General features: G+C 56.9%; 3 protein-coding genes across 7 annotated transcripts; all 3 read left to right on the top strand.

Annotated features, from left to right (window-relative positions):
* The first annotated feature begins 168 nt into the window (after positions 1-168).
* Positions 169-9,201, top strand: RASSF1 (Ras association domain family member 1). 2 transcript variants are annotated; one of them, XM_027522689.1, is made up of 6 exons: positions 169-593; positions 2,479-2,585; positions 6,733-6,837; positions 7,032-7,329; positions 7,453-7,568; positions 8,241-9,201. In XM_027522689.1, the coding sequence occupies exons 1-6, from the start codon at positions 344-346 to the stop codon at positions 8,385-8,387; spliced, it is 1,023 nt and encodes a 340-aa protein (XP_027378490.1). In that variant the 5' UTR covers positions 169-343; the 3' UTR covers positions 8,388-9,201. The 2 variants fall into 2 exon arrangements, with proteins under 2 accessions (XP_027378490.1, XP_027378491.1); XM_027522690.1 differs by lacking the exons at positions 169-593; positions 2,479-2,585 and adding an exon at positions 2,612-3,312.
* A 797-nt stretch (positions 9,202-9,998) lies between these two features.
* Positions 9,999-12,908, top strand: TUSC2 (tumor suppressor 2, mitochondrial calcium regulator). The gene is made up of 3 exons (XM_027522694.1): positions 9,999-10,312; positions 11,392-11,512; positions 11,683-12,908. The coding sequence occupies exons 1-3, from the start codon at positions 10,167-10,169 to the stop codon at positions 11,746-11,748; spliced, it is 333 nt and encodes a 110-aa protein (XP_027378495.1). The 5' UTR covers positions 9,999-10,166; the 3' UTR covers positions 11,749-12,908.
* Positions 11,424-20,114, top strand: HYAL2 (hyaluronidase 2). Of its 4 annotated transcripts, none has more exons than XM_027522668.1 (4): positions 11,424-11,512; positions 17,192-18,171; positions 18,868-18,957; positions 19,381-20,110. In XM_027522668.1, exons 2-4 carry the CDS (start codon positions 17,242-17,244, stop codon positions 19,780-19,782), a joined length of 1,422 nt encoding a protein of 473 aa, XP_027378469.1. In that variant the 5' UTR covers positions 11,424-11,512; positions 17,192-17,241; the 3' UTR covers positions 19,783-20,110. The 4 variants fall into 4 exon arrangements, with proteins under 4 accessions (XP_027378469.1, XP_027378471.1, XP_027378470.1 ...); XM_027522670.1 differs by lacking the exon at positions 11,424-11,512 and adding an exon at positions 14,960-15,084 and having other exon boundaries at positions 19,381-20,114; XM_027522669.1 differs by lacking the exon at positions 11,424-11,512 and adding an exon at positions 16,040-16,359 and having other exon boundaries at positions 19,381-20,114.
* Positions 20,115-21,773: the final 1,659 nt, after the last annotated feature.

Raw genomic sequence — 21,773 nt, 5'->3', positions numbered from 1 at the left:
TGTAAAGTAAAGCTAGCTTCCACAAACACGCCTGTTTCCGCGTGGCCCCTTGAGGTCGTCGTGGTTGTTAAGAGGAGGGGAGTGGCTCGCTGGATGAAGGGAGGATAGGAAACGGAGGGCGGGGACTCTGAGAGAGCAGTCCCCAGCCGCACCCGCCGTCCCACTCCGCCTGCGGGCCGACACAGCGCGGGCGCCCAGGTTTCCATTGCGCCGCTGTCCTCTGCTCTCCCGCGGCTCTGCCTGAATCCTGGAGGCGGCGCCGAATCGGGGCCCGCCCCGCGGACCCGCCCGCCCCGCGCTCGCTAGCGCCCAGAACCGGCCGGAGACCCGGCCCGACCGGGCCATGTCCGCTGAGCCTGAGCTCATTGAACTGCGGGAACTGGCACCCGAACGGTGCGCCGCCCCGGGGCGCACCCGGCTCGAGCGTGCCAATGCATTGCGCATCGCGCCGGGCACAGCGCGCAACGCCGCAAGGCAGCAGGTCCCGGGCCGGGGCCACCGCTTCCAGCCCGCGGGGCCCGCTACGCACACGTGGTGTGACCTGTGTGGCGACTTCATCTGGGGCGTCGTGCGCAAGGGTCTGCAGTGCGCGCGTGAGTAGCGGACCCAAGAACTGGCGGGAGCGAAACGGGCAGCCAAGGGACAGCCCCGTCGCTGAGGGCCAAGTTGCGATGGAGGGGGTCGGGGGGACGGTCCCCACGGACCAGGTCCGTTACCTTTGCCCCATAGCACAAGAGAGTGCGGGCTGATAGTTTATAACCTTGCCAAGCTCCACCTGCTTCTGAGACAGTTAGGCAAACGCGCTTGTCTGTAAATAAGGTGCTACTTTCAAGTTTAACCACTGCCTTGGCCCTTCTTGAGAAAGGCTTGTGCATGTCATTCTCTGGACTCACATTCTTACACTTGCCCCTTTGGAAAGATTCACTTGCCAAGTCCCCCAGGAGAATGCCTGTGGTGAAGGGAACTTACCCACCTATGGGAGAAGGCCTGGAAATAGTCAGAAACTTGGGCACAGGGCTGCAGGCAGGAGTTTTGAGTCTGCCTTTAGCAAATACCTATTGCAGGTTCAGTCAACCAGCTGCTAAAACATGAAACACAACCACACACCAGTTGGTGCTTCTGCCCTCCCAGAAATCACCAGCAAGCTGAGGTTGCTGTCTGACTGGCCATACACCATCTAGAAACACTTGGGATGCTTTTATTGCCCTCCAAACCCCTACCCTTGGATCTTACTGCAGATCTGTTGAATCAGTCAGGTCACTGGGAGTGTACCAGCGATTTTTAAAAACAGGTCGTTCTAATGTGTAGCCTGGGTTGAGAATCACTGCTCTGGCCCATTTAGGAACTTAGGGAAGATGTCCCAAGCCTGTGTGTGATGGAGACTCTCTTATCTAGTACAGGAGTTTATCTGTATTCAGCTAGGATGAGTATGGGACTTGTGGCAGCATACAAAGCATGACAAGGACTGGGAGATAGCAGTGTTCCCAAGGAGAAATGGAGTGGCCATGGGAATGAAAAACAGGACAATTTGGGTGTGTGTCAGAGGCAGAAACAAGAGAGGAATCAAGGATGAGTTGGGGTGGTTTGGTTTGGTTTTTGTTTTTTGCTGAGTTGAGGAACTCTGGCAAGGGCAGGGGTGAGGAGAAGTGAAGAATTAAAAGGAGTAGGAAAGTGAGTTAAATGTTGGCCATGTCTGCTTGAAATGTTTATTGGACAGCCAAATGAAGATACTGACACACAGAATTTGATCTCAAGGAGGTCAGATGGAAGCCTTGGATGTAAGGTAGGTCAGTGTACACAGAGAAGAAAAGCGATCAGGACTGGGCCTCGGACACCCCACCATTAGATCTGGAAGCTGAAACAGAAGTGAAGCCCCCTGAGCAAGGGCTACAGTGAGGTGGGAGGAAAACCGCGGTAGTGAGGGCCCCCCGGGGAATCCGGAAAGCAAGCATCGGAGGATGCTGAAGAGGTGAAGGGACCACCGCATTCCGCGGTGCGGTCTCTGAGTTTCCTGGAGGGAGGGGAACAAGACTGACTGGAATGGGTAGAGGATGAAGGCGAGGAATTAAGAGACCAGTGTTGGTAAGTTTTGAGTGTAAGGGGAATAGAGAAAAAGGACACGAAGCGGCACTGAGTTAAAAGTTTGTTTCCCCCTCCAGTAAATGGGAGGAGGGAGGGACGCTGATAATGAGGAAGGGGAAGTTCTGCCCTAGGCGCTAGAAATCCAACTGTTGAGCAGGCCCGGATCCCTAACAGCATGAAGTTTTCCCTGCCAGTTTCCAGGCGCTGGGGGCGGGGGGGACGGGGGGAGACTCTAAAATCTGAGTGCTAGTGGGTGTTAACGGGAACTGAGATAAGGCCAATCATGGAGAACACGACGAGCAACGGCCTTCATCCCGGGGCTTCGCTTCTGTCCCTGGGACGCTCCTCCGAGCTGGTGCTGGGGTTCGTCCACCTTACGGCCAGGCCTCTCTGCAGATTGCAAGTTCACCTGCCACTACCGCTGCCGCGCGCTCGTCTCCCTAGACTGCTGCGGGCCCCGGGACCTGGGCTGGGAACCGGCGCTGGAGCGGGACACGAATGTGGTGAGCGCGGGACTGGGGAGCTCACGGGCAAGGCAGGGATGCGTGGACGAGCGGGCCACATTGCAGGCGTCCCCTAGGGCCGCCCGGCGCTACGCGCAATAAACGTTTTGATAGCCGACTTCCCGGTGGCAGAGAGTGGCTAATTTTGCGCGCGGGCTCCACGGGGTGCCGGGGGGGTGCTGACTCGGCCCTAACCGCCCGGAGCCGCCCAGACTACGCGCAAGTACAACTTCCGCACCTTCCCGCAGCTGCATCCGGCCTCGAGGCCACGCTGGTAAACATGCGCACAAGCTCCATAGTGTCCCTTGGGAGGCGGGGCCTGCGAGACGGCGCTGAACTGAGGGCTGAGATCATTCTTGGAGGCGAGGCGTGTGTGACCCCGCCCTTCGACATCCCTCCTCCAATGAGATGACAGCTAGATCCTGGCTGTCTACGTTTCAGTGTTAACGGTTGCGGCGCGGACACTGGTTCCGGCGCACGCACACTCATATACGGGTGCGCACGCGTACACGCGCTTGGGGCGGTGGTGGGAGTCTACCGGTGCACCGGAGCTGGCGGACTGGCGGGCGTGGCGATGGGTGAGGCGGACGCGGGAACGCCTTCCTTCGAGATGACTTGGAACAGCACGACAAGCAGTGGCTACTGCAGCCAGGAGGACTCGGACTCAGAGCTCGAGCAGTACTTCACTGCGCGTACCTCGCTGGCGCGCAGGCCGCGTCGGGACCAGGTGGGGACTGGGGGTTGAGGGAGGCGGGCGGGGGCGATCGCTGGGATCCCGCCCCTCCACGGTACGTTGCAGTCTCGAGAGTTTGTGGGCCGCTCCGCTCTCCTGTCAGCGTGGATCTCGAACCGGACCGGGGCCAGCCCTCGGAACCGTGTATCTGGCTTTCAGCACATCGGTACTGGGTGCCGAGCCCTTGCTGTTTCTGTCACAGACCGGTTGAACCAGGGGAAACAGCTGAGTGGCTTGGGGTAGACCAGCGGCAGGCATTATCTACCCCTTACTAAGGCTGACTGTGCAGTCTAGATTACCACCTCGATTTCCGCGTGTGGGCGCTCCCACCCCTTCTCTGGGGGACCTGGAGGAAGTGGAGGGGGAGGAGTCCTCGCCGGGAATTGAGAAGTGTGTTTAGGAGAGAGGCAAAGGAAGGTCGGAGAGAAGCAAAGGAAGGTCCAGGCCCCTCCATTTCCACTCCTGGATGGAGCTAGCTTGATTCCCACCTCTTGCCGGTCCCGGCCTGTCACCAGCTGCTGGAATGTGGAAGATTCTCAGTCTACCCTCCTCTTCAGTGGACCAGGAGTACTCGCTTGGGCAGCATATATAGAAAAATCAGAGCAGACCAGGGGATCTGGGAATAGCCGGAAAGGAAGCCTTGTTTTGGACTGTCAGCATTCAGGAACACTTCACCCAGGAAAGGTGGGAAAGGCTAGATTGTAAAATGCCCTGAGCGGAATCAAGAGATAGGGGTTACTAATCTAGGACTATAAAGTGTGGTACTGGAGCAGCTGTGCCTCTGAGAGCCTCCCAGATGTCCCCATTATCAGAGACCTCTGTGCTGTGTACCATGAGTGTGACCTCCAGGCTCAGAGCTGGTACACCTCGGCAGAGCAGGAAAGAGAGATGGGGACCATGAAGTGAAGTTCAGTATACCTGGCAGCAATGGGGCAGAATTCCTTACATGAGCCAAGAGAAAGGAGTTATGGGTGATTATGAGTGATTATTTAGATGAAAATTCTATACCTTGAAAGCTCAGTCCAGAGTCTGGGTGCAAGGTTTGAGGGTGGATCCCTGGGACTGTCCCTGTGTCACTCAGGCCTGAGCCACTTTCCATCGTGGAAAGGTGAGAAAAACCACAAAACACTAACCAGTTGAAAAGCAGGCTGTGGAGTCCCAAGATACATACATATCTTGTATGTAAGATATGTATACCTATGGCTGACTCATGTTGATGTATGGCAAAAACCAACATGATATTATAAAGCAATTATCCTTCAGTTAAAAATAAGTTAAGAAAAAAAAAAAAACCATCAGTCACTCTGGACAGTGGCAGAGTAGAGGGTGAGTGGCTAGAGTGCAGCAGAAGGGAAATTCCAAGGTCCTGTTGTATGTCCCTCTGGGACAACTTGTGGAATTCTCCTCCAGCAGTCAGTTTTAGAAAATGGAAAATGAAACTTTCTCCTCTAGAATCCTGGCAGGACAGTGCAGTACCTCCAGTCCCAAGTCCTTGAGGGAGGTTCACCTGGAGGGAACTGGGAAGGGGCTGGAACTGAGGTCACTGCATCCCAGTTTGGAGCTCTTGGACAACCCAGGAAGGGAAGAGGGAGGACCCAGGCTAGAGCTCAGAGCCATCATAAGGAAGGGGAATAAGTGAGTAGCATCCCTTTGATCACCCTGTTCTGTAAACAGAATTCTCTTCCTTCTTGCCCTGGCACTGGATTCTGCTCAGCTTTCCTCCTGCCCCTAGCACCTCTTCCATCCTGACAGTCTTTTCTCCTGGGGCATGCCTTGTCCAAAATCCTCTCCTTGGATGGAACAAACACTCCATCCTTTATTCCCAGCCCCTCTGGCCATCATTTTATCCCCCCACATCCCTCATTTTCCAGGATCCAGACCATTTGTTCTTACCAGTCCTACAAGATTTCCAGCTGTCTACAACAAGGTTTCTGCTCAAGTTTTTCATTTCTCAATGCTCTTTTCTATCTACGAGACTTTTGGAAGCTTGGGGAAGCAAATAGGCTTCTCCAGAGCCTCAGTCCTCAGTGTCAACAGCTTGCTGACAGCTGAACAGCTGCAGGTACTAGGTGAAGAGCATATTGCTAAAAGGCTGTGAACTCTACCCTACCCCCTCATCTGTCCTTCCTATTGTTCGCATGAGATGGTGTAAACTTGAAAGTGAAAGTGTTAGTCACTCAGTCCTGTCCAAATCTCTGCAACCCCTTAGGCTGTAGCCTTCCAGGCTCCTCTGTCCATGGGATTTCCGAGGCAAGAATGCTGGAGTGGGTAGCCATTTCCTTCTCCAGAGGATCTTCCCCACCCAGGGATCGAACCCAGGTCTCTTTGCATTGCAGGCAGGTTCTTTACCATCTGAGCCATCAGATGGTTTAAGCTTAGGGGGCTCCAAAGCAGTAGCCAGGAAGAAGTCTGGCTGTCCTGGGCTCAAAGCTGAGCACAAGATTAAGGTTATTCTGCAGAAGACCTTCTGATGGGAACTTCTCTGGGACAGTGCATTGGTCAGTGATGATCTCAGCTGAGTCTGTGACACTCCCATTCCTACTAGGGCCTGTCTGACGTCAACAGGAAGTAAGGCTGATGCAATGAGACAAGGGAGTTTGGCTGAAGCCCTGGCCCATACACCACCCTTCTGACAAGAATCCAGTCCCTGGAGGAGCAAGGGGAAGGGCTGAGTGGCGGAGCTAAAATCTTTGGGCTAAACCTTCTAGACAGCAGGGAGGAGGTGCATAAGCTTCCCTGTTTGGCACTTGTGTGACAGGCTCTACTAGAAGGCTGCCCATGTCCACCTCTGGCAGATTGGAGCCTGGCCTGAGGCTGCCTTTTGTGCAACTTGGGTCAAGATCAAATGACATGTCATAGTGGTTTTCTCACTGTGTCTGAGACATGTAGGCCTGGCCCAAGTCCCCCACCAAGAAGTGTTAAGGTTGTAGCAGTTGCCCCTCTCCTCCTGCCCCCTGGTGGCTGGTCTCCTGGTGTGCACCAATCCCTATACCTCTCCCCCTGCGGTGAGTCATGGTCAAGGCCAAGAGGCAAAGTGAACTGCCTTCTCCAGGATACACCTTGACCCCACCCAACTAGGGTGCTGAGATCAAGATGTTCCTTCTCAGAGTCCCTGATCTTATCCTGGCCTTGATTTCAAGGTGTCCTTAGAACCTTCCCCAGGGCTGAGGAGGCTCCAGGCCAGCAGCAGAGAAGCCAAATGATTCTGCCTTGGCTGTGTCCATAGAATGCAGAACCAGGAGCTGTGATGGTTTCCTCTCATCAGGCCATGAACTGTGTCCGTCAGTTTCCAAAGGCTGCCCACAGGCCATTTTACAGAGTGGTCCACCCGGAGTTTATCTTCTTGCCTTTGACATGCATTGCAGAGGAATGGGTTCTGTGAGGGCCCTCTCTCCATGCCTGCCCATCTTTCAGGACGAGCCCGTGGAGTGGGAGACACCTGACCTTTCTCAAGCTGAGATCGAGCAGAAGATCAAGGAGTACAATGGCCAGATCAACAGCAACTTGTTCATGAGCCTGGTGAGTTGACAGCCTGTTCTGGAGATAGGAACCCAGCCACATGCCTGATGCCCAGAAGGTCAGAGTTGAGGTATTCTTGGGAAGGCCTGAGCAGTGATTTATTCACACCCACCCTAGCCCTAAGTGGACTGGTAGGGTCCAGTCCTGTTGCATCTCACCTGGCACCTAATCACAGTTTGGTTTTTCCTCTTTAGAACAAGGATGGCTCCTACACAGGCTTCATCAAGGTTCAACTGAAGCTGGTGCGCCCTGTCTCAGTTCCCTCCAGCAAGAAGCCACCCTCCCTGCAGGATGCCCGGCGAGGCCCAGGGCGGGGCACAGCTGTGAAACGCCGCACCTCCTTCTACCTGCCCAAGGATGCTGTCAAGCACCTGCATGTGTTGTCACGCACGCGGGCACGTGAGGTCATCGAGGCCCTGTTGCGTAAATTCCTGGTGGTGGATGACCCTCGCAAGTTTGCACTCTTTGAGCGGGCTGAGCGCCATGGCCAAGGTGGGCTTCCCACCCCATCCCACCATGTGTGAGGGTATATATACATGTGCCTGTGCATGCAGGAGCTGAGGGGGCTGTGCCTGGCTCTAGTTAAACCCTCCCTTCCCTCTGCTTGGCCCACAGTGTACCTCCGGAAGCTGTCCGATGATGAGCAGCCCCTACGCCTCCGGCTCCTTGCAGGGCCCAGTGAGAAGGCCCTAAGCTTTGTGCTGAAGGAGAATGACTCTGGGGAGGTGAATGTGAGTAACAGCTCTCCTTAGTTTCTTGGGTGTGACTGGGTGGGACTGGAGGGTTGCAGCTACCGTAAGACTTGAAGGAGCAACAGGGCTGCAGACAAGCCCTGCAAAGCCTCTGCAGAAGTGTGTGAGCCTTGCAGCTAAAGTGGAGGTTTCCAGGATATTCATGCCAAGGTCTAGGGCTCGTCTCAGGAAACCAGGAAGAACTATCTTGACGCACTGCTCTTCCCTGTCGTGGGAAGTCCTCAGGAGATGCAGGAGTCCATCTGATGGCGTGGTGATCTCAGGCCAGGTCAGAGCCACACAGATAGGCACAGGACAACACGGAGGTGCCCGTCTTTAGGCACTAGAACTTTTTACCGGGAAGCTCTCCAGCTCCAAGGTAGTGCCTCTGCAGAGTGAGATTAAACTCAGAGAAAGGAGGCATGACCTGTCCACAGGTAGCTAAGGAACATTGGTTTGGTTGCCTGTCTGCAAGATCACTGCCCTACTTTGTGGGACCCATCTTCTCTATGTATTGTTTTTGGGAATCTTAACACAGACCACTCAGGCAAGAACCTGACACTGGAAAGCACCATCCTAGCTGCATGATCGTGATAAAGTCATCTTTTTTGGGGAGAGCCTGCCAGCTTGGTAGTGCCTGCTGTAGCTTGTGTCTCCCTTCTCCCCCTCTAGTGGGACGCTTTCAGCATGCCTGAGCTACACAACTTTCTGCGCATCCTGCAGCGGGAGGAAGAGGAACACCTCCGCCAGATCCTGCAGAAGTACTCCTATTGTCGCCAGAAGATCCAGGAAGCCCTGCACGCCTGCCCCCTGGGGTGACCTCTTGTACCCTGGGGTGGAAGGAGGAGAGTAGGCAGCGCCAAGGGCGTGCCGTGTGAGTGTGCAAAGGCCCCTGTGGCCTGAGGAATGAGTGTGCATGGAGGCCCTCTCTTGCTGGGGGAACGAGCCCAGAGAATAGCGAAGGAGCTGGCCCCCTGTGTCCACCAGTGGGTGGAGCAGAGCATGGCTCTTCACCCTTCTGCCTGTCACGTACTGGGTCATGGTGGGCCAGGGTTGCCCTGAGAAGCTGCTCCAGGCTTGCAGCATGGGTAGAGGAGACACAAGTCTCTTTAAATTTGTGTCTCAGATATGAGAATCTTGGAGACCCTACAAACAGAATAGGGTCGTTTGCAGGGATGAGGGCCCTTGTCTATGCAGAACGGTTGTGTGATTTGGGTCTTGGATGGGGGAGGGGGGTGTCTCAGGATAGCCCTATCAGAACCAAGGGTGGGTGTTCAAGATAAGACAGGCATCAAGGAAGAGTCTAGGGTTCCCTCTCCAGCACCCTCTGACTCCTCACACACCTTCAGGTCAGGGAGTGCTGGCTAAGGGTGCAGCAATAGTGCCTCTGCCTCCTCCAAGGAGGATGTCCCTGGGCCAGGCTCTCTGAACGTGGGCACTGGCCCAGGTGTCTGTGCCTTGTTTGCCAGTCAAAGCCAGGGTCCTTCCCTTGGGTATTTTTGATGATGTGTGCGAATGTATGTACTATTTTGTGGCCTCAGCTGAATGCCTCCTGTGGGGAAAGGGGTGGGGGTGATAGTCATCAGAGCCTGGGGTCTGAGAGAAATGGCTAAATAAAGATTTAAGAATTCTGCTTTTGGATTCTTTATTATGGGCCCTCATCTGTAATTGCCCCACAAGCCAGTGGCTGCCAAGATTGATGGACAGGCTCACAGTAACTATGGGACAAATCTGTGAAGGATGTGGTATATGGATATGTACTCAGTCATCACTCAAACCCTGTGGCTAAGGTTGTAGTGGGGTAAGAACATCAACTGCCAGAGCTTAGAGAAACCACACACTCCATGCTGTGGAAGGCACTTCACCAAATATTGAGATTCTATTGTGGACCAGACACTGGTCATGGTACCAAAGGTACAGATGTTAATATCCACAAACCTTCATAAAGCAAGGCTTCTGGTGGGTTTGGAAAGTACACTGAATTTGAAGTTCTTTGGCCCTGAATGTAGATATACAACCATAGGCTAATTCCTTAATTTTATTTAGGTTGAGTTTCTCCTCCACATGCCACAATTGGGGATGGCAAAAAAGGTATGGGGATAGAAGCCAGATGGGCACTGACCAGTCTGGCCTGGAGTCAGGCCCTAAAGTGCTGGTTTGGGGGAGGTACCCGGTGATTGGGCAGGTCCACTGAGCCTGACCTCTAGGGGTTGGGGACATAAGAGCCGCCATACAAGCTAAAGAAATAAGGAGGAGGACACAGCCACCGCTTTCCCTGGTGGGAGCTGCCCGAGCTGGAGAGAGCGTGGCCTGCTGGGAGCTGACGTCTTGCGGTGCATGCTGGGGTACCTAGCATTTGAGGGCGGCTGTTGGTCCCGCCCCGCGGACCGACGAGAGAAGCAGCCAATCAGAGGGGGCAGCATGCGGCGCATTCGGAAGCGGAAGTGAGGTTTCCGTGGAGACAGCGGAGCCTGCGGAAGGCGGCGGCAGCGGCTGCGGCGGCATCTGCGAGCCAAGGCCCAGGCAGGGTATGGTGGCGCCGACGGCCTTGTAAGAGCGAAGTTACTGCCGGGCCCGCCATGCGCCGGCGGCCCTGACATGGGCGCCAGCGGCTCCAAAGCTCGGGGCCTGTGGCCCTTCACCTCGGCGGCGGGGGGCGGCGGCCCAGAGGCGGCGGTCGCTGAGCAAGCTTTGGTGCGACCGCGAGGCCGAGTCGTGCCCCCCTTCGTATTCACGCGCCGCGGGTAAGGGCGCGGGGTTCCGCCCCCGGGAGGACAGACGGGCGGCTGGGCGTCTCGCGACATGGGGCGCTCCCGCTGCTGTACCCCCTACACCCGAGTCAGGACGACTCCCATATTTCAGGTCCCCATAGGAACAAAGGGTGGGGAAAGCCGAACAGGCGGTTCCTCGTGGCCTGGCTGCTCTGAAGGTCTCCCTAGGAGAAGAGTGGGCCTGAGGCTTGTCCCTGGGCAGGTCCTCCGTACGATAAAGCTAAGAGAGGGTCTCCCTGAGACTCCAGAACCTCTTCCTTTCATCCCTTCCATCCCAGCCTGCTAGCCGAAGGCTCCTATTCTCACTCACCCCCAGTTCTCCCTAGAAGAGAATGACCCTCTGTTTTGTCTGTGGTAGGGTTGGACCTCTCTGGGTAGTGGCTGGGAGAGTAGGACTGGGCCCTAGCGTTGAGGCTGGGACCTGGGGAAAAAGACCCTCACCCCAGGTATGTTTTCCCAGATCTGGGGGCACTGACCTCTCCCCTCCCACAAGGGGCCCAGATAGGAGCACTAGATGGGCCTGGATCTGATGGGCCCTGAGGACTGCTGCTCAGGTGTTGCTGGAATCTAGGGGGACCCCAACAATGGCAGTCTGGTTGCATCAGCCACCTGGACCGGGGAGGATTCAGCCTTTTTTCCTTCAGGCTCCCTCCTAGCTTGGGCATCTGCTATCTCAGGCTTTGGCCTTGGGCCAGCAGTGTCTTCTGGAATGAGACCATCATGCCCAGGCCACCATCCTTCTCACTCTAGAAGTCCTGGGTGAAGGCAAGGGCCTGATCGAATGGCTACTCTTGCTGAACAAACCAGTGACGTTTTGGTATGGCCTCTCTTCTTAGGGTCTGACAGAGTAGCACTGGCCACCATCCTACTCCCCACTTTCTAGTGGACCCCAGATTCTAAGCAAAAGATTCTCCAAACATATTAACCTCCCTTTCTCCCACCAAGGTTGTTCTTCCCCACTGGGGGGAGGGCATACTTCCCTGTGGTCTATGGCATTTGCCATGACTAGCGTGGGGCTCCAGCCCAGCCTGTTCCCCTCTCGCTCTGCACAGCTCCATGTTCTATGACGAGGATGGGGATCTGGCTCACGAATTCTATGAGGAGACAATCGTCACCAAGAACGGGCAGAAGCGGGCCAAGCTGAGGCGGGTGCATAAGAACCTGATTCCTCAGGTGAGGGGCTGGGCCGTGGTCACAGAGCCTGTGTTGAATGTGTGGAGGCAGACCCAGATGGAGTCTGCTGTCGTGGTGGGGGCTCTGGGGGGAGGCACTGGGAGGAACAGGAAGGCTTCCTGGAGTAGGGGCCCTGAGCCGGCCCTCACTAGCCTCTGTTTCCATGGCAGGGCACCGTGAAGTTGGATCCCCCCCGCATCCACGTGGATTTCCCCGTGATCCTCTATGAGGTGTGAGCCTGGGGGGTGGCAGGCGTAAACACCCCCTGCCCCAGCGAGACACCCCCAGGCTCAAGGTGTGGCTTCCATTGAGGAACCTAGGCTGGGGCCACAACCGTGAATAAACTCCACTGGCCTGGAACCTTCAGCTGTGAGCAGGGCAGTCCTACAGTGCTGGTTGGGTGTTGGTTTGTATGTGGACCAGAGATGGCTGGAAGCTGGTGAGGGCTGATGGCGGAGTTACCAGTCCACCTTTCCCAGCAATCCCTACAAGGAGCATGGCAGGGCACATGCTGGTCAGGAATGCCTGGTTCCTGTGCCCTTGCCTGGCCTGCATTCTTCCAAGCTTGCCTAGGGCCCAGCCCTGCTAGAGGCTACAGCACTTTAAAAGCAAGGTCTGCCTTTTTCCAGCCCCAGGGCAATGGGAGCTCTACAAAAGTGGGAACTTCCTTTCCCTCACTTCCTTTACCCTCTCGTTGGAGCATTTCAGCCGTTTGCTACCTCGATTCCTCCTGTGTTGGACAGAGGCTGGGGGCAGAACAAGCCTGATTTTTCCTGCCTACCTGCCTGTTTGTTCCCAGCCCCAGATGGATGGACACTTTGCTGGCTGTTAATAGGAGTAGGGACTGGTGTGGGAGGTTTCTCCCTCTACCCAGGGCTGGCCCGATCCCTCCCCACTGCAACTAGTTGTTTCTCCCCCTCCCCCCCACCCCAAGTTGAGAGGGTGTGGGATGGGGATCAGGAAGGGCTCTGGATGCCTGTGCCCCATCCCACTTACTGTATCTAATCCCCCTTGCCCTTACACATCCACCACCCTGTGGTAAGGCACAGCACCCTAGGGCTGGTGCCAGTAGCTCTGAGGAGCCCACCACCCCTTTTCCCTACAGTATACCCCTCCCTTCAGTATCAGTCAAGAGAAAAGTACTGGAGCCCCTGGATAGGGGCAGAAAGAAAACAACCATAATAGGAATACTTAAAATGTGAAAGCTTGTAAATAGTCTAGTCCATGATGTTATTGGGGCAGAGTCTGATTTCTACATAGAAATGATTTTTTTTTTAATTCCTTACTGTGCAAACTCTGTGCTTTAAGCGTGTGAGAAATGGCTTGGGGAGGGTAGTCCTCAATCTAGGAAGGCTGTTGTGTTATTTGTTCAATAAAATTATTTGTAGACCCTGCATACAAGACTGACATCCTCTGAGGCTGTGACACCCAGTGTCTGGACTACCACATGGGCATAGAAGGTAGACCTGGGTCCAGGACTCAGGTCGCACCAATGTTTGGCAAGGTCCAGAGTGCGGCCATCCCAGCTACAACCAGCAGGTGGCAGTGTATTCACACACACCTCACTACAGACCCACTCAGGATGGAGAGCCACTCCTGTATTAGGTTCAGTAAGTGGAGACCCTGGAATTGGAAGGCCCTGGGATACTTCAGTAGGGATTGGCCCCACCTGCCTGACCTGAGATGACAGTGTGACCTCAGATAGGTCTGGAACAGTTGTTCTGTTCCCAGCTGAGGCAGCTGAACCTACATGAGGTCACAGCCTAAGCCCCATAGACCTTCGAGGGCCCAGCCTTAGGTGGACAGCAGCCAGGTGGGTGCCACTGCCCTTGACCTCCTCCAAAACTGCAGCCCAAATCCACTTGCCTCTCCTGGTGGGCACTACCAGGAGTGTAGACTTGGGGCTTCTGTTCCAGCAGGTTAAACTCAATTCACCCAGTACTTCCTCTCATCCTTTCTGCTCTTGCCTTCTCACCTGCTGCCTGCCCCCGCGAACATTTGGCCTGCACTTCTCAGGTCGGGCTGTGAGGCCAGTTCTCTGCCAGGCCTAGCCTTGGCCATCAGCCCAACTCCCTGTAAGGGAAAAGAGAGTTCAGGGACGCAGGCTGCTGGGTCTGAGAGGTTGACCTACCTGTCTTTTGGAGCTTTAAACTGGTCCAAGTCTGGAGCAGGATCACCCTCTGCAGTCTGGACTTGAAGTTCGTCTCTGGGTTTCTTCCCATTTGCGCAGTAAGATGCCAGGCACAAGGCCCTATCACCCTTCACTGCCCCTCCTACTGACTGCCCCAGGGCCAGGGTTCTGCTGTGCCGGATGGCATCCCGTCATCACTGTCCCAGTGTGGGGAACTCCCTGTGCTGGGCCTGCCCTAGCTGACTCTGAAGCGGGAAACAATGGGGGTCATGGCAGTGCTTCCCCACTCCCTCCCACTGGGCTGTGTGCACTTCCTTCCTGCTGGCTGCCTGAGGAAATGTCCCTGCCCTGGAACAGTGGTCTGGCCTTTGTTTCCCCAGGGGCCCCTGCCCTTAGAGCTTCTAAGGCCTGTGTCCCTTACAGAGCCAGCATAGTCATCAGGGGTAGACTGTAGGATATGTGCCCACCTCCCCCACTCCACCAGGCTTACACAGCTTTCTATTAGGGGAGAGGCCCTAGGCATCAAAGGGGTGGGATGGTAGGTCCAGGGGGAGTAGCCCAGGGTGATTTGAGGGTGTGCAGAGTTGTCTGCACCTCTGGAGGAGTCTGCTGGAACCCTGCTGCAGCCCTCCCTGGAGCCAGCCACATTATGGACACTCTCTCCCACAGAAATACACCCCTCCCCTCACCAGTTTTGTAAGGAGCCCTGTACTCGGCAACATCTTAGAACCAACCAGGAATGTCCTCTGACAGAAGAGCACCGTACAGAAGCCTCCCAGGGCCTGTCCCCCCCACATCACCCATATCAACACTCTGTCACACTTTGTCCACTCTCACACATGAGATGCTTCCGCTCTCAGTGGAAAAAAAATGACTCAGCTCCTGTAAGTTCCCCCAACATCCCCCACCCCAGGGCTGGTTCTCTTCACCACCTGCTTTAGGGAACCATCTGCCAAACATCCCCCAAGTAGTTTGACTTCCCAAAGCACCACCACCAGGGCCGCTCCACTCATAAGCTGCTGGATTTGAGGATGGGCCTCAGCCTCAGGGGCAGGTTTGGGAAGCTGTCAGCATGGGGGAGGCTGGCACCTTGGCTGGGTCCTCCAGCCTTCCTGTCACCTGGTGCAGTTTGCTGGGCCAGGGCCTACTCAGGGGAGGAGGGGCAGGGCAGGCAACCAGCCAGCAGGACATACCGGAGGGAAACAGGGTCAAGGCGGTCCCTTCCCCCGCGCCTGTTCCTGGCCCTTTCCTCTCTGAGGGGCAGGAGGAAGTGAGGATAAAGGGCTGGGGTGGGAGGCGGGAGCCGGTGGGAGGGATGGGGTTTATCAAGTCGCCGGCGGGCTGCCCAAAGGGCAGGAGCTGGCGCGAATAGCTTGGCTAGAGACTTACCCCGGGAAGGAGGGAGGCCGCCGACCTACTGGGCCGACGGACTCCCACACAGGTGAGCCCAGGGCAGACGACTGGTCTGCACCCTGGTACATGGCTCTCCCTCTCTCTCCTCCCAGGCGCGTGCGCAGGGAATGGGCTGGCCAAGTAGACCCGGGCCCTTTGGGGAGCTGAGGACCCCGGGGAAGCGGATTTAGGAAGAGGCAAGGAATTCTCGCTTCCACTGCAGCTCCAAGCCTGCTCCCCAGAGGGAGGGGCGTGCAGGGCGAAAAGACGGGATACCCAGCGGAGGCCCAGGGGAACCCTTCTGGCTGAGCCGGTTTTCTCTGCTGTCCGGCCAGGAACTTCTGTAAGGGTGGCAGCCTTCTCAGAGTTGAAAGGACGACTTGGGGTTCCCACAGGGCCCCCAGAGGCTGGACAGAGGGGATAGGAGCCCAAGGACTGGCCGTCCCAGTTGCAAGTCAGGAGCAGGGGGACGCCCTACCCTCAGGGCTCGCTGGGCTTATAGGCTCCCAGCCAGGCAGGCCTAACTGCGACTCACAGCTTGTGTTACCAGGACAACCACTGCTTCCATCCAGCCCTGGATGGGCTAAGACGCGGGTGCTAGGCCCCCCAGCCCCAGACGGGCAAGGGGCGGGGATTCCCTTCCCACCGGGGTCGGGGGAGGGGAGCCCTGAACCGTAGGGGGGGCGGGGCAGTACTGTCCCGGGAGATCGCAGACAGGCTGCGGGTCACCGTCCCCCTTTCCATACAAAGGGGGCCCCAGGACTGGAGATTACACTCAGAGGTGCAGAGCCAGATTCTCTATTGCCCCCAGCCAAGGCCTCAAGGTCCCACAGCACCTCCTTACGGACGAATGAGGGAACGTCACACTACCTTCATTCCCTTCCCGACCCTCGTCCTTTACGCTGTCCCTTTAAGCGGCTGGCCGCGTAGCGGAGCAGGGAGGAGTGTACCACTGGTCGCAGGTTGCGGGGGTGAACTTTAGGCTGACTTGGCGCTCGTGGCTGAGACTCCAGAAGAAAGCCCCATTTGGAGGCACCTCAGAGTCCCAGACTTACGGCTACATTCCTCGGAAGAGGATCTGGGGTCCTCGGAGCCCAAAGCGCGGTATTGGCGGCTCGAAAGTCAGGCACACCTTCCCTCCCCCGTCGCAAATCCTGAGCAGGGCCCGCCTCCGCGCTGGATTCTTAAAGAGCCGGCGGGCTGGGGTGGGGGGGCGGAGCCAGTAGAGGTGCTGAGCCGGGGCCGAACCGTGGAGGGCTGCGGGCCGGGCTGGGACGGAGATGGAGGTGGCCATGGCGCAGGTCCCGGCGGCGCCCTGCGCGAGGTGAGGGAGGGCAGTGCGAGCCGAGCTGCTGTCTCCGCGGGCTCTGTTCTGAACCCCACGGGGAGGCGGCCCAGACCGCCCCCCTTGCCGGCAGGGTTCAGCCCCCACGTGCGGGGCGGGGGCGGGGTTCCGGACAAAGGCCAGGTGGAGTGGGCTTTTACCCCCGGCCGCCTGGCTCGCGGGCACGCGCATTCCTGGTAGCTGTAGAGGGAAAGGCCGGTCTGCTGGCGCCACCGTGGGAGATCCACCACCCCTTTGTCCCCGCGGGGCCTCCACCAAGCTGGGGGAGAGTGTCTGCGCTGAGATAAAGTCTGTTAGCCTCACTTTTCTGTTGGGCGGGTGCTAAAAAAGATACCAACTCGGGGCTGAGTTACAGCTTCCTAGCTACTCCAAGAGCTGTGCCTTGCCTCACCCAAATGCTGTGATTTCTCAGGATCAAAAGTTCTTCACGGGGTAGAGTGGGCCTCGGTTTGGGGCTCTCAGAAACTTTGTCCTGGGTGATACTCAGTCATGGGTGAGCCTTTCGGCAGTGAGTCCATAGCTCAATTTGTCCAGTTTCAAAGGGGTCACAGACCTAACAGCAGTGCCTGCCTAGCCATAGGCTACTTGTCCAGGAAGGAGCCCAGTGCTCCTGGCAGTGAGCTACGGGGATGTGTTGCCTGTCCTTCAGTGGCCTATGGTCTTTCAGATCTGTTATAGCTAATAACAGAGTCTGAACAGTCCTGGGCACGGTGGCCTAATGCAGCATGGGCTTTGGGAGCGTGGATGGGTTTGGGATGGATGACCTCCAGGATCCTCTAGACTTACTTGCTGTCTCCCACCTTTTTACCAGTTCCTGAGCTGGTGCCTGGCAGGTGACACTGACTTCCTGCAGCCCCCAGCATGTGGACAGGCCTGGGCCCCGCCGTCACACTGGCCCTGGTGTTGGTGGTGGCATGGGCCACGGAGCTGAAGCCCACAGCACCACCCATCTTCACGGGCCGGCCCTTTGTGGTCGCATGGGATGTGCCCACACAGGACTGTGGCCCGCGCCACAAGATGCCATTGGACCCAAAGGACATGAAGGCCTTTGATGTTCAGGCTTCACCTAACGAGGGTTTTGTAAATCAGAACATCACCATCTTCTACCGTGACCGGCTGGGCATGTATCCACACTTCAATTCGGTGGGGAGGTCAGTACATGGTGGTGTGCCACAGAATGGCAGCCTCTGGGTACACCTGGAGATGCTGAAGGGACACGTGGAACACTACATTCGTACACAGGAGCCTGCAGGGCTGGCAGTCATCGACTGGGAGGACTGGCGGCCAGTGTGGGTGCGCAACTGGCAGGACAAGGATGTGTACCGCCGATTATCACGCCATTTGGTGGCCATTCGCCACCCTGATTGGCCACCAGAGCGCGTAGCCAAGGAGGCGCAGTATGAGTTTGAGTTCGCTGCACGGCAGTTCATGCTGGAGACATTGCGATTTGTCAAGGCGTTTCGGCCTCGGCACCTATGGGGCTTCTACCTCTTCCCTGACTGTTACAACCATGATTATGTGCAGAACTGGGAGACCTATACAGGCCGCTGCCCTGATGTTGAGGTCTCCCGAAATGACCAGCTGGCCTGGCTCTGGGCCGAGAGCACGGCCCTCTTCCCCTCTGTCTACTTGGAAGAGACACTGGCTTCCTCCACTCACGGCCGCAACTTTGTCAGCTTTCGTGTCCAGGAGGCTCTTCGCGTGGCTGACGTCCACCATGCCAACCATGCACTCCCCGTCTACGTCTTCACGAGGCCCACCTATAGCCGTGGACTCACAGGGCTTAGCGAGGTATGTGCCTCCCAGGGCCCTGTATTCTTCCTTGGGAAAGCACCGCAGGTTTGGGTTACCAGGGGGCCTCCTGCCCTCAAGTTTACTGACTACTCTACATCCCCTCACCTCATTCTCTCTGTAACCTTATGAGAGGGTGACATTGTTATCTCCATTTGTGGATAAGAAAATTGAGGTCCAGAGATGCTGAGAAGTGTGGCCAGAACTTCCCAGGAAATCCAGGCAGAGGAGGCATTCAGGCCTAGCATTCTGACTTCGTAGTCCATCCTGACAGATGTAGGGCTTTCCTGGTGGCTCAGATGGTAAAAAATCCACCTGCGAGGCAGGAGATCTGGGTTCGATCCCTGGGTCAGGAAGATCCCCTGGAGAAGGAAATGGAAACCCACTCCAGTATTCTGGCCTGGGAAATCCCATGGACAGAGGAGCCTGGTGGGCTACAGTCCATGGGGTTGCAAAGAGTTGGACACAACTGATAGATACATGCCAGGCTCAAGTGGGCCCTTGGCTTGAGAATCGGAGGCCAAAGAAGGGGGTGGAAATGGCTTAAACATTTAAGGAGAAAGCGCAACAGCTGCTGCCTGGGGATGAGAAGGGGAGGGCTGGGATGCAGTCGGGGGTCAGCAAATTGGTAGAGGCTAGGGCCTGCCCCCCCGACCTGTCCTTCTCACCCTGTGGTCTCATCCACTTCCCCTACAGATGGATCTCATCTCCACCATTGGTGAGAGTGCTGCCCTGGGTGCAGCTGGCGTCATCCTCTGGGGTGACGCAGGGTTTACCACCAGCAACGTAAGTAAGACCCACCCAGCCAACCAGAGCTGAGTCTGCAGGGAGAGGCAGAGTGTTTGCACTTTGGCTGCAAACCTCAAAGTGCTCCCCTCCTCTGCTTCCCAAGGCAGCCCGTGTCCCAACAGTGAAGACAGGATCTACCCCCACCCCCACCCCTGCCCTTCACCCAGGAAGAGGGAGTTGTTGTCTTGACCAGCTGTTGAGTTCCACCCTGCCCCACCTGCCCTGCTGGGTTCCAGTCCCTGCCCCCACCCTCTTCTTAGAAGGAATGGGAACAGTGAGGGCTCAGGCGTACGTGCGCGCGTGTATGTGCGTGCATTCATGCATACACGCGCTGTTAAAAGAAGGTGCAGTCACACAGTGTGGACTGAGTTTCCACATGGGCTAAGGCAGCTGACCCTCCTCCCTGTCCTCTACCCCCAGGAGACCTGCCGACGCCTCAAGGATTATCTGACTCGGTCATTGGTACCCTATGTCGTCAATGTGTCCTGGGCTGCCCAGTACTGCAGCTGGGCCCAGTGCCATGGCCATGGGCGCTGTGTGCGCCGGGACCCCAACGCTCACACCTTCCTGCACCTCAGTGCCAGCAGCTTCCGTCTAGTGCCTAGCCACGCACCTGATGAGCCGCGGCTGCGACCAGAGGGGGAACTCAGTTGGGCCGACCGCAACCACCTACAGATGCACTTTCGCTGCCAGTGCTACTTAGGCTGGGGCGGTGAGCAATGCCAGTGGGACCGCAGGCGGGCAGCTGGGGGTGCCAGTGGGGCCTGGGCTGGGTCCCACCTCACTGGCCTGCTGGCAGTGGCAGTCCTGGCCTTCACCTAGACTTTGTAAGGGTCTCTCACCCAGCTGCCAGGCCAGCTGGCCTCTGCCACAAGGGGTCTGTCAGGCATGTAGGAGCCTGCAAGGGGTGGACAAACCAGAGTCTGGAGGGGCAGAGCCCTCTGGGATGCCCGGTAGGATGTCCTTACCAGCTCCCACCCCCTGTTCTAAGGGGGAGGGGCAGTCCCCTGGAAGGCCCCGTCTCTCCCTGCCAGAGAGGAAGAGGGGCACAGCTGGGCCGGGGAGGACCTGACCCTACTCCCCTGCCCCTGGATAGTTTATTATTATTATTTTGGGGTCTCTTTTGTAAATTAAATATAAAACAACTGCTTCTTTGCTTGGACTGTCCGTGCCTGGGCCAGGGCATGTGAGAGTGCTTTCAGGCTCTTCCAAATAAGGTTTGAGCTCAGAAGTGTCTCTGTGAGACTCTCTGCTGGGGACTTCTCATCTATAACACACGTTCACTGGGATCTGCAGGCCCGAGCTGCCTGCTCTAGCTGTCCTGCCAGGGCACTGGCCACTGGGAGCGGAGGGAGTCCCTTTCTACCCCAATAGCAAGGACCTGACGTTCTCCACATTGACTGGAAAGCGACTGGGTCCAGCCTTCTGTGGGCAGGGCCCTTGTGCTGCTCCTAAATGGTGCCGTATCCCCAGCTGGGCTGGTGCCAGTCTCCTCGCCTCGCCCACCCAGGGAGAAAGTGGGAAATGGATGTTTGATCTTCCCTGGCCGGGCAGGTAGCCAGATCGCTCCTCCCTGCTATTCTCAAAGGCAAGGGCGTCTCCTCCACTCCCTGTTCTCAAGGGCAGTGGACTTCAGCCACACGCACCTCTCCCCATCTGGGTCAGAGTCCTCCACCGGGTACGGTCAGGGGAAGGCCAACAGGGCACTGGGATCTGAATCATGAGGCCCACTCCCTGTTCCACTGCAAAGATGTATGATGGGGTGAGTGGGGGGCTATCCTCAATAGGCAGCTCTGGCCTGGCCATGAGAGAGCATAGCTTTTCCCCAGCTGTCCCAGGGGAGAGAAGGAGCGGCTGGAGCAGTCAGACCTGCTTCACTTCCTCTGCTTCTGTTGTGAGTTACCCTGGGTGGGGCGCTGCCCCTCCCTCCAGCCCTGGACCCACACCTGGATTCCTCCCATCCATATCAGTGAGGACTGAGCCCCTGCCCTCAGCTGACACCGACTCTGGGGAGACAGACTCAGAAAACTGCCACGAGGTGAGGAGGGCACCCCTGCTCAGGAAGTCTTGACACCACCACTGGGACTCAGGAAGCAGCCTCGAGGAAGGGCTTTCTACACTGAGTTTTGAATGAGGTGGGACAGTGATGCTGGGAACGAAGCACGGGCAGTCTGGAGGAAGACAGAGCACAAAGGGGGCTGCAGGATTAGAGGTGGGGGTGTGTCTGGGGGTCTGCCACAGGCTGCTCTAGAGTGGCAGCAGGCCTGATTTTGTCTGAGGGCGGTGACTGCCACCTGTTCAGTGAAGGCGCTGAGCCACACGCGTGCCAGGGCTGGGCGAGGTGCACCCCGGAACCACACCAACAAAGACAGCCATCCTCAGGGGTAGTTGTTTGGTCACGGAGCTGTATCCAGCCCTTTTGTGACGCCATGGACTGTAGCCTGCCAGGCCCCTCTGTCCATAGGATTTCCCAGGCAAGAATATGGGAGTGGGTTGCCGTTTACTTCTCCAGGGGATCTTTCCAACCTGTCTACTGCGTTGATTCTTTACCACTGAGCCCCCGGGGAAGCCTATATATTCAGGGGTATGATGGTGTAAAGGGAGATGCACAGTGGATGCTAAGACCAAGTCAGACACTGGATAGTGGAGAATGTTCCACAGAGAAGCATGCAGGCAAGAGGAGGGTGTGGTTAGAGCTTGGGGAAGCCATCCCCCCAAATCCAGAGAATGCTGGTGGGCTGGATTGTGCCGATTGCAGCCACAGGTTTCTGGGGGTAATATAGGAGTTACCTCAGTTTCAGGAGGTAGGGTGG

Source organism: Bos indicus x Bos taurus, chromosome 22, assembly GCF_003369695.1.
Source record: "Bos indicus x Bos taurus breed Angus x Brahman F1 hybrid chromosome 22, Bos_hybrid_MaternalHap_v2.0, whole genome shotgun sequence".
Lineage (NCBI taxonomy): Eukaryota > Metazoa > Chordata > Mammalia > Artiodactyla > Bovidae > Bos > Bos indicus x Bos taurus.
The sequence above is the reverse complement of the archived record's forward strand: the minus strand, read 5'-3'. Positions and strand labels throughout refer to the sequence as shown.

What these genes read in the sequence shown, in the direction of transcription:
- RASSF1 (XM_027522689.1), top strand. Translation starts at nt 344, where the DNA reads ATGTCCGCTGAGCCTGAGCTCATTGAACTGCGGGAACTGGCACCCGAA. An exon ending in TGGAGCGGGACACGAATGTG is followed by an intron (nt 2,586 to 6,732) that starts GTGAGCGCGGGA and finishes CCCATCTTTCAG; the next exon opens with GACGAGCCCGTGGAGTGGGA. An exon ending in GCAACTTGTTCATGAGCCTG is followed by an intron (nt 6,838 to 7,031) that starts GTGAGTTGACAG and finishes TTTCCTCTTTAG; the next exon opens with AACAAGGATGGCTCCTACAC.
- TUSC2 (XM_027522694.1), top strand. Translation starts at nt 10,167, where the DNA reads ATGGGCGCCAGCGGCTCCAAAGCTCGGGGCCTGTGGCCCTTCACCTCG. An exon ending in TTCGTATTCACGCGCCGCGG is followed by an intron (nt 10,313 to 11,391) that starts GTAAGGGCGCGG and finishes CGCTCTGCACAG; the next exon opens with CTCCATGTTCTATGACGAGG. An exon ending in ATAAGAACCTGATTCCTCAG is followed by an intron (nt 11,513 to 11,682) that starts GTGAGGGGCTGG and finishes TTTCCATGGCAG; the next exon opens with GGCACCGTGAAGTTGGATCC.
- HYAL2 (XM_027522670.1), top strand. Translation starts at nt 17,242, where the DNA reads ATGTGGACAGGCCTGGGCCCCGCCGTCACACTGGCCCTGGTGTTGGTG. An exon ending in GACTCACAGGGCTTAGCGAG is followed by an intron (nt 18,172 to 18,867) that starts GTATGTGCCTCC and finishes CTTCCCCTACAG; the next exon opens with ATGGATCTCATCTCCACCAT. An exon ending in CAGGGTTTACCACCAGCAAC is followed by an intron (nt 18,958 to 19,380) that starts GTAAGTAAGACC and finishes CTCTACCCCCAG; the next exon opens with GAGACCTGCCGACGCCTCAA.